General features: G+C 41.3%; 1 protein-coding gene across 1 annotated transcript in view; it reads left to right on the forward strand.

The window, feature by feature from the left end:
• Dgcr8 (DGCR8 microprocessor complex subunit) overlaps positions 1-12,495 on the forward strand; it is a 33,399-nt gene that overhangs the window by 10,415 nt on the left and 10,489 nt on the right. The window contains exons 6-9 of the mRNA XM_057765083.1: positions 416-613; positions 783-884; positions 1,706-1,804; positions 6,114-6,196. Coding sequence (XP_057621066.1) covers positions 416-613; positions 783-884; positions 1,706-1,804; positions 6,114-6,196 — 482 coding nt within the window. The remainder of the gene's footprint in view (positions 1-415; positions 614-782; positions 885-1,705; positions 1,805-6,113; positions 6,197-12,495) is intronic.

Here is a 12,495-nt window from a genome sequence, read left to right on the forward strand (position 1 = left end):
TTGCTTGCTTGATTGTGTTTGTTTGCTTGCCATCCTAGTTTCTTTCTCACTCTTTTTGGAGACAGGGTTTCTTTGTGTAGCCCTGGCTGTCGTGGACCTAGATTCACAGAGATTGGCCTGCCTCTTCCTCCCAAGTGCTGGTATTAAAGGCGTGTGCCACCACCGCCCAGCCCCAGTATTATTTTTGTATTGTTTTTCTTAAGTCTAGATAAAGTAATGGTATGCCCAGGATTCTGTCCATAAGGGATTTCCCAGAATGATTTGAAGTAGGTGTGAAAGGACTTAAGTTTTCTTTTTTTCTTTTCTTGCTGTTGAAAGCGATGGGGAAAGGGAAATGGGTATCCTGTGTCCTGAACTTGTTTATTTAGGGGTTGTCATTATGATAATGTAGTTCACTGGTATGTATCTTGGACAGATCTAGAAGAATTTCGTACCTACCTGGAGAAGCGTTTTGACTTTGAGCAAGTAACTGTGAAAAAATTTAGGACTTGGGCTGAGCGCCGCCAGTTCAACCGTGAGATGAAGCGGAAGCAGGCAGAGTCAGAGAGGCCCATTCTGCCAGCCAACCAGAAGCTCATCACTTTATCTGTGCAAGATGCACCTACAAAGAAAGGTGAGCTGTGCTTGGACTATCAGCATCAGCAGATGGGACATGTTATTGCCATTTTAACATGATTTATCTTTATTATGAGTTGCACTTATCCCAAAGCTGTCTGCTTTCTGTAATGCAGAGGCTGCCATGTTCATAGTGGTAAACCCCTAAGGAGTTCTTTTTGTCACAGAGTTTGTCATCAATCCTAATGGGAAATCCGAGGTCTGCATCCTGCACGAATACATGCAGCGTGTCCTCAAGGTCCGCCCTGTTTATAATTTCTTTGAATGTGGTAAGTTCAAACCCATTTTAGTCCTAAAGAGTCGTATATATCATTTTGCTTGTGACTGTAGGTGGGAATGAGCACATTGGCCCTGCTGGGTTGGATAGGTGTACAAGGCAAGGACAAAGAGAAGTGTGATGCAGATAGGTATCTTATTTTCATAGCAGTGACCGTTGTCTGAGAGAGGGGATGGCTCAGCTTTTCCTTTTGCGTTTGTTCTATTTTTCCCCTTTCTCTATTTTTCTTGTTCTGCCTTAGTAGTTCCTGACTTGTCAAGAATAGTCTGTAATAAAGGCCTTTCTGTTGTGCATTGAATTCTTTACTGCTTTCTGTTCTGTGTCCATCACTCCCACCCCCTAATAATGAAAGAGCCTTGATCTCACCACACTTCCTGACAGCTCTGTTATCTATGGTTTCCTCTGTGTAGTTTTGTGAATGTCAGTGTGATTGCCCTTTGGTTTTGAGACCTGGGATCACTTGTATTTGGGGTGGGGGGTACTGTTTCTCAGATGTCCTTTATCCTGTGCTTTGCCATTCTTGTCAGTTCTATTTGTCTTTCAGAGACCTCATCCCTACCTTGTCCATGCACTAGGCAGCTCTGTTTCCCTTTGGATCATTTCCCATAGTCCCCCATACTCTTCAGTCTTTCCATCTGTGCCCTTTGCTGCCTGTCTCCACATCTCCCAGCCTTGTCTACACATCTCAAACAAACACAGATATGCTTTATTCAGGGGTGTCTTGTTAGGGCTGACAGGCTGTGTGCACATGTTTTTTTTTTTTTTTTTATGTCTTGACAAGTGTGTTTTAAAACCAGTAATTTTAATTTTAAGAGAATCCAAGTGAGCCTTTTGGTGCCTCCGTGACCATTGATGGTGTGACTTACGGATCTGGAACTGCAAGCAGCAAAAAACTTGCGAAGAATAAAGCTGGTAATGTGGTTTGCTTGGTATATCAGTTACTTTTCCTGTTGCTGTGATGAGACACCCTTACAAAAGCAACTTAAGAAAGGAAGGGTGTGTTTTGGTTCCTGAAGGGGTACAGTTTATCATTGTGGGAAAGGCATTGTGCAGGAATTTGAGGGTATTGCCGACGTGGCATCTATGGTCAGGAGCTGATAGTGATGAGTGCCAGTGCTTAGCTTCCTTCCCCCTTTTGGTACAACTCAGAACCTCAGCTTGCTAATCAGAGTGAGGCAAACCCAGCAGGCAGCATGTCGCTGGGATACTGAGTGTGATATTAATACTAATTACCAACTTCTGGACATGCCTGTGATCATTATCTAAATTAAGTTAGCCTCTAGGGCATACTTGTGGACGAATATCTAGACAAGGTTAAATGTGGTGGGAAAGCCCACCTTAATGGTAAGTGGTACCATGCTTCACTCTAATTAGCAAGGAGCTGAGTAATGAGTAGATTTTTAGGGATATGGGTAAGATATTTATTCATATAATCTATTTTTTAATGTGCTTTTTAAAAAGATTCATTTTTGGCGCCTGTGTGTGTGCGTGTCTGTGTGTTTGCCTGCCTGCATGTGAACTTGTGTGCTGGTGCCCTCAGAGGCCAGAAGAGGGCATTGGACCTCTGGAACTGGAATTAAAGGAGTTGTGAATCACCCACCTAATACCAGTGCTGAGAACCAAACCCAGAGTAGCAAGTAACCTTAACCCTTACTGAGCTATTTATGCCACCCTCTACTTTGATTTTTAAAATATAATAGTGGTACATGACTGTAATTCTAGTACTTGAGAAGCTGCAACAGGATCTTTGTGAGTTTCAGGTTAGCCTTGGCTGTAGAGCAAGACTGTCTAAAAACTAAGGGCTAGAGATGTAACTCAGCTTTAGAGTGGGTCTAATCCCTTGCACCACCAAAGATAAAATATAACAATTATGTGCTCATTGTAAATGATTTAAACTAAGAAAGTAAAAAAGTTAGAAAGGTGGCTCAGTAGTTTAGAGTATGAACTGTTCTTTTAGTGACACTAAGTTTGGTTCCTGTCTTAGTTACTTTTCTGCTGCTGACAAAGCACCATGATCAAGGCAAATTTAGAATAAAGCATTTAATTGAAGGTTGTGGTTTCAGAAGGTGACTGAGTTCTTGACCATTGTGGTTTGGAACATGGAGGTAGGCAGCCATAGTCCTGGATCAGTAGCTTGGACTTTATATCTGGTTTGCAAATATGAGGCAGAGAGAACTAACTAGGAATAGTGTAGGTTTTTGAAGCCTCAAACCCTACTCACTGCCCCGATCCTTTAACAAGGCCATGCCTCCTAATCCTTTCCAAATAGGTCTACCATCTAGGGACTAAGCACTCAAAATCAGGAGACAGTTGCCTCAATTCAGATCACCACAATTACCAGAACCCACATGGGGCAGCTTACAAATACCTGTAACTCCAAGGGACTCTAATGCCTTTGGTTTCTGCACGCGCGCGCACACACACACACACACATATACACATACACACGCATGTAATTAAGATTCTAGCTAATACCTTTCATCCTAGCATTCGGGATACAGAGGCAGGCAGATCTCTTTGAGTTTGAGATTTGTGGCTATCTTGGTTTACAGAGTAAGTTCCAGAATAGCCAAACTATTTCTTTTTTCTTTCTTTCTTTCTTTCTTTCTTTCTTTCTTTCTTTCTTTCTTTCTTTCTTTCTTTCTTTCTTTCTTTTGTATGATGTTCAAGACAGGGTTTCTCTGTGTAGTCCTGGCTGTCCTGGAACTTTCTGTGTAGACTAGCCTGGCCTTGACCTCACAGAGATCCGACTACCTCTATAATCCAAGCATTGGGATTAAAGGTGTGAGCCACCCTGCAGTCCCCCACCCCGGCTCAGATTCTTTTTTTAATTTTTTTTTTTTAAGATTTATTATGCATACAATATTCTACCGGCATGTATGCCTACATACCAGAAGAGGGCACCAGATCTCATGGTTCAGAACCATGTGGTTGCTGGGAATTAAACTCAGGACCTCTGGAAGAGCAGCCAGTACTCTCAACCTTTGAGCCATCTCTCCAGCCCCCAGATTTTTGTTGGTGGTGGTGGTGGTGGCTTTTCAAGACAGGATTTCTCTGTGTAACAGCCTTAGCTGTCCTGGAACTAGCTCTGTAGACCAGGCTCGAACTCAAAAAGATCAGCCTGTATCTGCCTCCTAAATGCTGGGATTAAAGGCATGTGCCACCACCTTTCGACTCAGCCCCCAGATTTTATTTTTTTATTTATTTATTTTTTTAAATATTTATTTATACAATATTCTGTCTGTGTTATGCCTGCAGGCCAGAAGAGGGCACCAGACCCCATTACAGATGGTTGTGAGCCACCATGTGGTTGCTGGGAATTGAACTCAGGACCTTTGGAAGAGCAGGCAATGCTCTTAACCTCTGAGCCATCTCTCCAGCCCCCCAGATTTTATTTTTTAAAGTGAGACTTTACAGTAGTAGAAAACCAACTTTCTGCCAAGTGACAGCAGGGTCAATGTTTTTTGTTCATGTTCCAGCCATATACAGATTTGGCTATGCTTAGGGCCATGTGGGGTGTGTGAAAGTTTGTTTTGTTTTTTGTTTTTGTGTTTTTTTTTGAGACCGGGTTTCTCTGTGTGATAGTCCTGGCTGTCCTGAAACTCTGTAGACCAGAATGGCCTTGAACTCACTGAGATTCACCAGCCTTTGCCTCCTAAATGCTGGGATTAAAGGCATGCACCACCATCGCCTGGTTTGTTTTGTTATTTTTTATTTTTGGTTTTTCGAGACTGGGTTTCTCTTGAGTGTAAGGATTAAAACATGCACCCCACACTTGGCATGCAAGTTTGTTTTTAAACAACACAATGTGGACATGTTAAGAAGAAAAAAAGGCAGATTGTCATGTTATCGCCATCTCAAGGAGTTTTGATATTTTATATAATTTCTTGAGTCCTTCAGATTTCAAATTGGGGATTAGACAGTTGTTCCACAGCTTGTTCATCTCAAGGAAATTGGTGTTTTCCTTTAAAAGATCCACTGTACCATTTCTTTGCTTCTGCCTCATTCAGGAATAGACAGCATTTTTGAACCAAGCCATTTTTCCCAGCATTGGAGCTTTTGGGCTTTTCTGAGTAGTGGATACATTGCAGATTAGTGTTAGGTATACTTCTGGCCCTGGCACATACAGGGCCATTCTTGAACTTTATCCTATCGACATGTTGTCTTCCCCAACTGGTATCTATAAGGACAGGAGGCATACCAGTTTTCTCAGTCTTACTGTGTCTTGGGGGCAGTGGGAGGATTTTCTACTTCTAAGAATCAGAGAGTGTTCCTCTGTGGTACTTTGTTTTGTGACCAATACTGAGGACAATAAGTCTTTCTGTATCACGTATTACCTGTCCTCTGTTCAGCTACCCTTAGCTTGCATATTCTGCCTCCATCTCCAGGAATGCCTGATTCTATTTTGTTAACTTATTATGCAGAGATAGGGACTGAGCCAGGTCTTGACATGCTAGGCAAAATGCTCTACTACTGAGCTAGGCCCTAGCTCTTGCTATCCCTTTTAGAAAAATTCAGCCTAGAAATACTTTTCAAATTTAAAATTGTTGAGACTTTGAGCAGATAACTTTTGAGATAGGGCCTGGCAAAGGAGTGGAAACATCCTCAGACTTGTCCTAAGTTATTCTTTATTAGGTCACCTGTCTGTTCCTCCACCTATTCCAGCTGCTCTCTCTAGAAATCTGCACTGCTTGCTCTTTATTATGTACTTATTTTTCTGGAATGTCTTACCAGTAGTGCTGTGTTGGACCAGACTGAGTCATTGTAGCACATTGTGGCCTGTTCATGTGGGTGCCAGCCTCTTATTTTGCCTTATACATGCTTCTTCCAGAGTTCCTCAGATATGCCCATCTATCTGTTCATAGTAGCTGCTATTCATGTGTTGTGGTCTGGATGTCTGTAGCTGTCTGCTGTCAGGCCTCCCTGGATTCAGGTTTTGCCAAGCCTATTTTTTTTTTTTTAAATATAAATGCTACAATTTGATTAAAACATAGATGTGAGTTCTTCCCTTGGTAAAATTGGTATCCAAAATTCTACCATCTCACTGTTCCTTCTTCAGGATGTGCTGTTCTTTAGTCCCTCCCAAGTCTACCTTTTAAAGTGCTGTTGCTGCTTCTCGTTACGAGTTTGGGAGCCAACATGTAGCTCACTGCTGTCTGGGGCAGCATGCCTGATTTTCCTTTGGGCTCAAGCCCTCACCTCAGACTTTTTCTTTTTGTAGCCCGAGCCACACTGGAAATTCTCATCCCAGACTTTGTTAAACAGACCTCTGAGGAGAAGCCCAAAGACAGTGAGGAACTGGAGGTGAGTGTGGTGATTTTGTTCTGTTGAGAGCGCAACTGCCATACAGTCACTGACCCCATTGCCTCCACCGGGACTGTGCTCCATGTCAAGGGTGTAGTCTGTAAGAGGATCTTGCTTGTCTTTGTGAAGGCAGAGGGAAAAGTCTTTTAAGAATTTTATCCTTTAGCTGAGTGTGTATTATACATGTAGATCTTTGATGGAAGCAAACCTAGCAAAGCATATAATATTGAGATTGTTGTTTATGTTAGAACTGTCTGAAATCCTGTGCTGTGCAAACCCGTTAGGGTAAATAAGGTTCTATGACTAGTCACAGCAAAGGAGTTTCATCTTGGTTTTAAATTGATTACTTACTTGTCTGTTTTAATTTTCTTGAGATCACTGGTCATTTTTAAAACCAGACATTCAGGAATTGTGTTGCCTTGATTTTTCAGAGTTTTTGTGTTTCTACATTGTGTCTTGCATATCTGTCATGCATGATAGGTATCTCTTTTCGGGCTTTTAAACTTTTATTTAAATGGGAGGCAGAGGCAGGTAAACTCTGTGAGCTTGAGGCCAGCCTATTGTACAAAATTAGTTCCAGGCTAGACAGTGACTGCATAGTGAGACCCTGTATCAAAAAACAACAAAACAAAACAAAATGAAATGGATTTTAAAATTTTATGGGTGTCATTAGTGGCTCTTATTAGGTTTCTTGGAGTCACATTCCTGTTTGCACTAAGAAAGAAAGCAGACAACAATAATTAAAAATGATTGCATTTTTGTATTACGCTTATTTTTTTATTATTTATTTTGTGTGGTTGTGTATGTGTGGGAGTACATGCAAGCTCTAGTGCAAATGTGGAGGTAGAAGAAATACTCTAGGAAGTGGATTCTTTCTACCATATTCATTCTAAGACTGAAACTCAGGCCCTTAAGTTTGTGTGGCAAATGCTTTTCCATTGAGCAATCTTGTAGCCCTTAACTATATTTAACTATGCGGAATGTAAGAAAAAGAGAAAAGATGTGGGATTAAGGTATAAGAAAAGGTCAGGCTGGGCAGTGGTGGCTCACAACTTTAACCCCAGCACTCGGAAGGCAGAGGCAGGTGAGTTTGAGGACAGCCTGGTCTTTAGAGTGAGTGCCAGGACAGGCTCCAAAGCTAGAAAAAGCCATGGCTTGGTTGTAGTAGTGCATGCCTGTAGTCCTCACACTTGGGAAGTAGAGGCTGGAAGATCAGAAAAAGGACAACCTCAGATATGTAGGTATTCAAAGTCAACTTAAGCTTCATGAGACTCTGTTACCCCACCCCAAAATAAATAGAAAAAGAAGTGATCACAAAGGAGCACATAGAAAAGTAAGACAATATAGTCAGAAGGAAAGAAAAGGAAGGTAGCTAACAAAACAGGACAAGAGAGGATGGATCATTTTTCTCCAGGCTTGTTTTTTGTAAGTGAATGAAGTCTAAAGCAAATCAGAGAAGAAGGCCTTTTCTCAGGCTGCATTGTTGGGTTGAAGTCCTGTATGAAGGCCTGTTAATAGCTGGAAGTGCAAGACGCTCTCTCAGACTGCTTCTGTTAGCCTAGCTAAAGGACATTTTCTCCCTCTGCACCAAAGGCCTTTTGCCTGGTGGGTTTGTGGCAGACAGTTCTTTTGTGTATTTGTGTGCACGTGCTGGGAGGGGGTGTGTGTGCGTGTATGTACTGTGTATGTGTACATGCATGCAGAGAATAACCTTAGATGTTGTGCCTCAGGTACCACATTTTTTTAAATGTGTTTTGCTGTATTTTTTGAAAGTGTTTTGCTGGATTGGAATACTCAGTAGATTAGGCTGCCTGGTAGGCTTTAGGGATATGACTGTCTTTTCCTGCTGAGTTCACCACCAAGCTTGGAATTTTTTTAACGTTGGTTCTCGGGATTGAACCCAGGTCTTCATACTTACGTAGAAAGCACTTTGCCAACTACTGTCTTCCCAGCCCCTAAACTGGGAAATTCTGCCCAGCAGCAGTTGATTTTTCTCTACCCTCAGAGTGTATAATATAATCAGGCCAGACAGTTTACTCTGACTGGCTAATGGGTTCTTCTTTTCTGTTGTGACCTCAGTTCTGTCCGGCACCCCACTTGTGTTCACACACAGCTAGCTCTCTGTTTCAACAAAACAAAACACCAAAGACTGGGTATAGCTTGATATACTTATTGGTAATTTTAATTTGCCCTAGAGGTTTCTGAAACTCTGTCTTACTTATTTTTGTTCTCCACACTAGATGATCATGATAACCTATCTTTATTTTTTTACTGGTATTTCTTCTGCCTGTTTGAATATACTAGGAAATGCCTCTAGTGAGCAATTCATAATCCACACTCTCCCCTTCCTCTTGTGTTAGGAGTGGGATGATCTAGGGCCTTAGACATCTCATCCCTGACAAGAACTCTGTCTCTGAGCCATATGTCCAGCCCCCCCCCCCAACTCCTGTATGTTTTTCTGTTTGTTTGTTTATTTTGAGACTTAATGTATAAACCTGGTTGACCTGGAACTCTTCATGTATAGGTCAGGCTGACCTCAGACTTCCAGAGATCCACCTTCCTCTGCCTTTCAGTGCTGGGATTAAAGGCCTATGCCATCAGCAGTTAAGAACACATACTGGTTTTGCAAAGGGCCCAAGTTTGGTTCCTAGCACTCATGTTGAGTGGGTCTTAAACACTAGTAATTCCAGTTCCAGGAGATTCAATACTTCTGACCTTATTGGGTACATTGACTCTCGAGCACATATATATGCAGACATAATTTAAAATGGTAAAAGTAAATAATAAAATTTTATTAAAAATAAAAATAGAGCTGGAGAGATGTTTGAACACTTGCTGCCCTAGCAGAGAACCTAAATTCAGTTCTGTCGTTGTGTGTGTCCCCCCCTTCTGCCCCCAGTTTCAGATGTGATGCTCTTTTCTAGCCTCCATGGTCATTGTACATATGTGGTACATATATATACATACAGTCAAAACATCCATACATGTAAATAAAAAGTGTTTGAAAAAGTATTTAAAATCAACTCAGAAGGGAATTCAAGGAACTTAATTGACATTACAGAGAGAAGAACGGGGCAGACAAGCAAGAGATCTCATCAGCTTCCAGTAGGAGGGAAATGGATAAAGAACAGAGAGAATGAGAACAAGTGAAGACAAGGCGTACCAGGACAAAGGGATTAGGTGCCATGGCCTTTGTTCTGTGTAGAGTTTTGTGTTTGTATGCGTGTGTGCGCGCACACACACATGCACACATTCTCCTGTTTATAGGCCAGAAGGTGATGTCTAGCATCTCCTCAACTGCCTCTCTACCCTTTTTTGGAGAAAAGCTCTCACTATGTAGCTGTTTTGGTTGTTCACTACGTATCAATTCAATATGTATCAAAGACAGGATAGTGAGTTACTAATTGTATCTGTTACTGTCCAGTTTACTTTGTGGTTCTTTTATTGTTTTTTTTTTGTGTGCATCTTTGTGTATACAGGAGTATGTGGGCTTATGCTAATGTGTGTGGATGCACATAGGGAAGCTAGGGAACAATTTCATGGAGGTGGTTCTCTCCTAACTTTACTTCGGTTCCAGGGATCAAACCCAGATCACTAGGTTTATATGATAAGCACTTTTACTACTGAGCCATCTTGCTGGTCCTTCCTTTTGGCCAGTTTAAAATCCTGTTATTAGAGTTGGAGTTGTTATGAACAGTAGACGGAAGCTTCTGTCCCACCAGGTCCTGCAGTCATTCAGTCTCAAACATACAGAGGCTTATAAACTGTTTCACCTTATTGTTCAGGCTTATTGCTAACTAGCTCTTACAATTTAAATTAACCCATAATTCTTATCTTTGTTTAGTCTTTTGGCTTGGTATCTTTTCTTGGTGAGCCATTCTCATCTGGCTTCCTCTGGCTGGCTGGTGACTGACTTCCCTTCCGGAATTCTCTTAGTCCAGTTGACCCACCTATATACTTCCTGCCTGGCTACTGGCCAATCAGCATTTGATTAAACTAATATGAGTGACAAATCTTTCAGTGTACAGGAGCATTATCCCCTTTTTTTTTTTCCTTTCAAAACAAGAACTCTGTATCTTAACTCTTTTGTTTAGCTTTTTTCCATAACAAACTGTAACTAACATGCTAAACAAAGACAAACATCCATAATCCGTTTTTTGGGAATGTGGTTGTAGTTTTCTAGGCCACTTCTACTGATCGGGGGGGGGGGGGGGGGGCACCGATAACCTTATGGGGACACAAAGAAAATTTAGGATTATGGTCAAATCCTGACTGGAGTATTCTGTGAGGCTGGATCGATTGATCATCCAGTCAGCAGTCTTGGGACTGTTCTGAATATAGAACTCAGAGGAAACGGCAACAGAGGTGCTCTGAAGTATTGGGTCATCTGGGCCATCTTTTCCAATTGGAAATTTTTCAGGGGGGGGTCTTCCTTGATCACACTTTATTTTTCTTAATCCAGAATAAATCTACAACTTTTTATTTTCTGTGGAAACAAAAGCAAAACCTCTTCTCCAAAGTAACATATCTTTTGTAGTCAAGGCATTTTTAAAATATAAAGGTTGGATTAATCCAATAACATTTATAATCAAATGTCTTTTAGCAGCTGTTGCTTCTTCAGTAGTCAAAGAATTCAAAGACAGCACAATTACATACACTATCCGGATTCTCTGTGTATTTTCCATCATGTGCCTTTAAAAAAAAACTACTTTTACTTTTTTTGAGACAGGGTTTCTCTGTGTATCTCTGACTGTCTGGGAGCTCACTCTAGATCAAGATGACCTTGAACTCACAGAGGTCTGCCAGTCTGCCACCCAAGTGCTGGAATTACAGGCATGTGCCACCACACCCAACCATTTTTTTTTAAAGGACTTTATTTTTCTTTTCTCTCCCAAGCCTACGTATATTTTTAAATGAATTTATCTTTATATCTTTATCTTTTTCTGGCACGTGAGTCTTTAATCTGCTAAGTGATATAGCTGGGGTTAAAGCTGTGGCTTTGGCAGCTGTCTCTACCCCATTCCTTAGCTTTTTAAAAGTCTAGCTTCATGTTGGAGGTACTGGCGGGAGCTATGTTTACTGCCACAACACTGGAGTTTCAAGGTCATGCTACCACCAAGAAGCCTGATGCCAGCTGCTTATAACCACCATTTAAGTTTTTGTTGGCAGAGCCTCTTAAAAGAATTGCGAGGCTCTTGCTGCTAACGTTGAGTCAGGAAGATTCTCTTAAAGGAGCCCCGTCTCTGCTTGCCACCAGCAAACAGAGTCTACTGGAAAAAAGACAAGTTACCAAGAAGCTATGCTTGACTCTGTTCTTGTCTTTCTAGAACGCCCCCCCCCCCATTTTTATTTTTTAGAGCTTTCCCAGGATTTATGTGGAAATTCTTGCCAAATATTTGGGTGCCCACAGCCATTTAGTCCCAAAGAAACACACAGAGGTTTATGTTAATTACAAACTGTTTGGCGTATTATTCAGGCTTATTACTAACTAAATCTTACAACTTAAATCAACATTTAATTCTTCTCTTTGTTTAGCCATGTGGCTTGGTACCTTTTCTCAGTGAGGCGTTCTTTGTCACTGAAACACCTGTGCTGGCTAATTTATAATAATATAATTTATAACAACAGAGGGTCAGATCTTAGAAATGAAAAATGATTTATAGGCAGCTCAGAGATTTTTTTCACCAGCATCATAATCCTTAAAACTGATCTCATTTCAAATAAAAAACAACACATTGTTTACAATCTTTTATTTAAGTTACTTTAAGTTGTATTTTTGCTTTTTGTTTTGTGTTTTCAAGACAGGGTTTCTCTGTATAACAGCTCTGGCTGTCCTGTACCTCACTCTGTAGACCAGGGTGGCCTCGAACTCATAGAGATTCGCCTGCCTCTGCCTCCTGAGTGCTGGGATTAAAGGCATGCATTATCACTACCTTGCATTTTTTTTTTAAGATGGGTTTTATTTGTATGCATGTTTGCCATGTGAGTGCAGGTGCCCAGGGAGGCCAGAGGAGAGCATCAAATCCCCTGGAGCTGAACTCACACAGCTCTCAGCTGCCTAACATGAATGCTGGGAAATAAATTCGGGTCCTCTGGAAGAGCTGTAAGCACTTTTAATTGTTGAATCATCTCTGCAGCCCCTTATTTATTTGTTTGTTTGTTCATTCATTTATTATGTGGGTTTGTGTGTGCAACTGCACACGTGTAGAGTTCTAAGGACCACCATATGGATCCCAAGGAATGAACTCAGGCTGCTAGACTTCCAGTAAGTACTGTTACCCACTGAGGTTTTTTAAACC

The sequence above is a fragment of the Chionomys nivalis genome, chromosome 3, assembly GCF_950005125.1.
Source record: "Chionomys nivalis chromosome 3, mChiNiv1.1, whole genome shotgun sequence".
NCBI lineage: Eukaryota > Metazoa > Chordata > Mammalia > Rodentia > Cricetidae > Chionomys > Chionomys nivalis.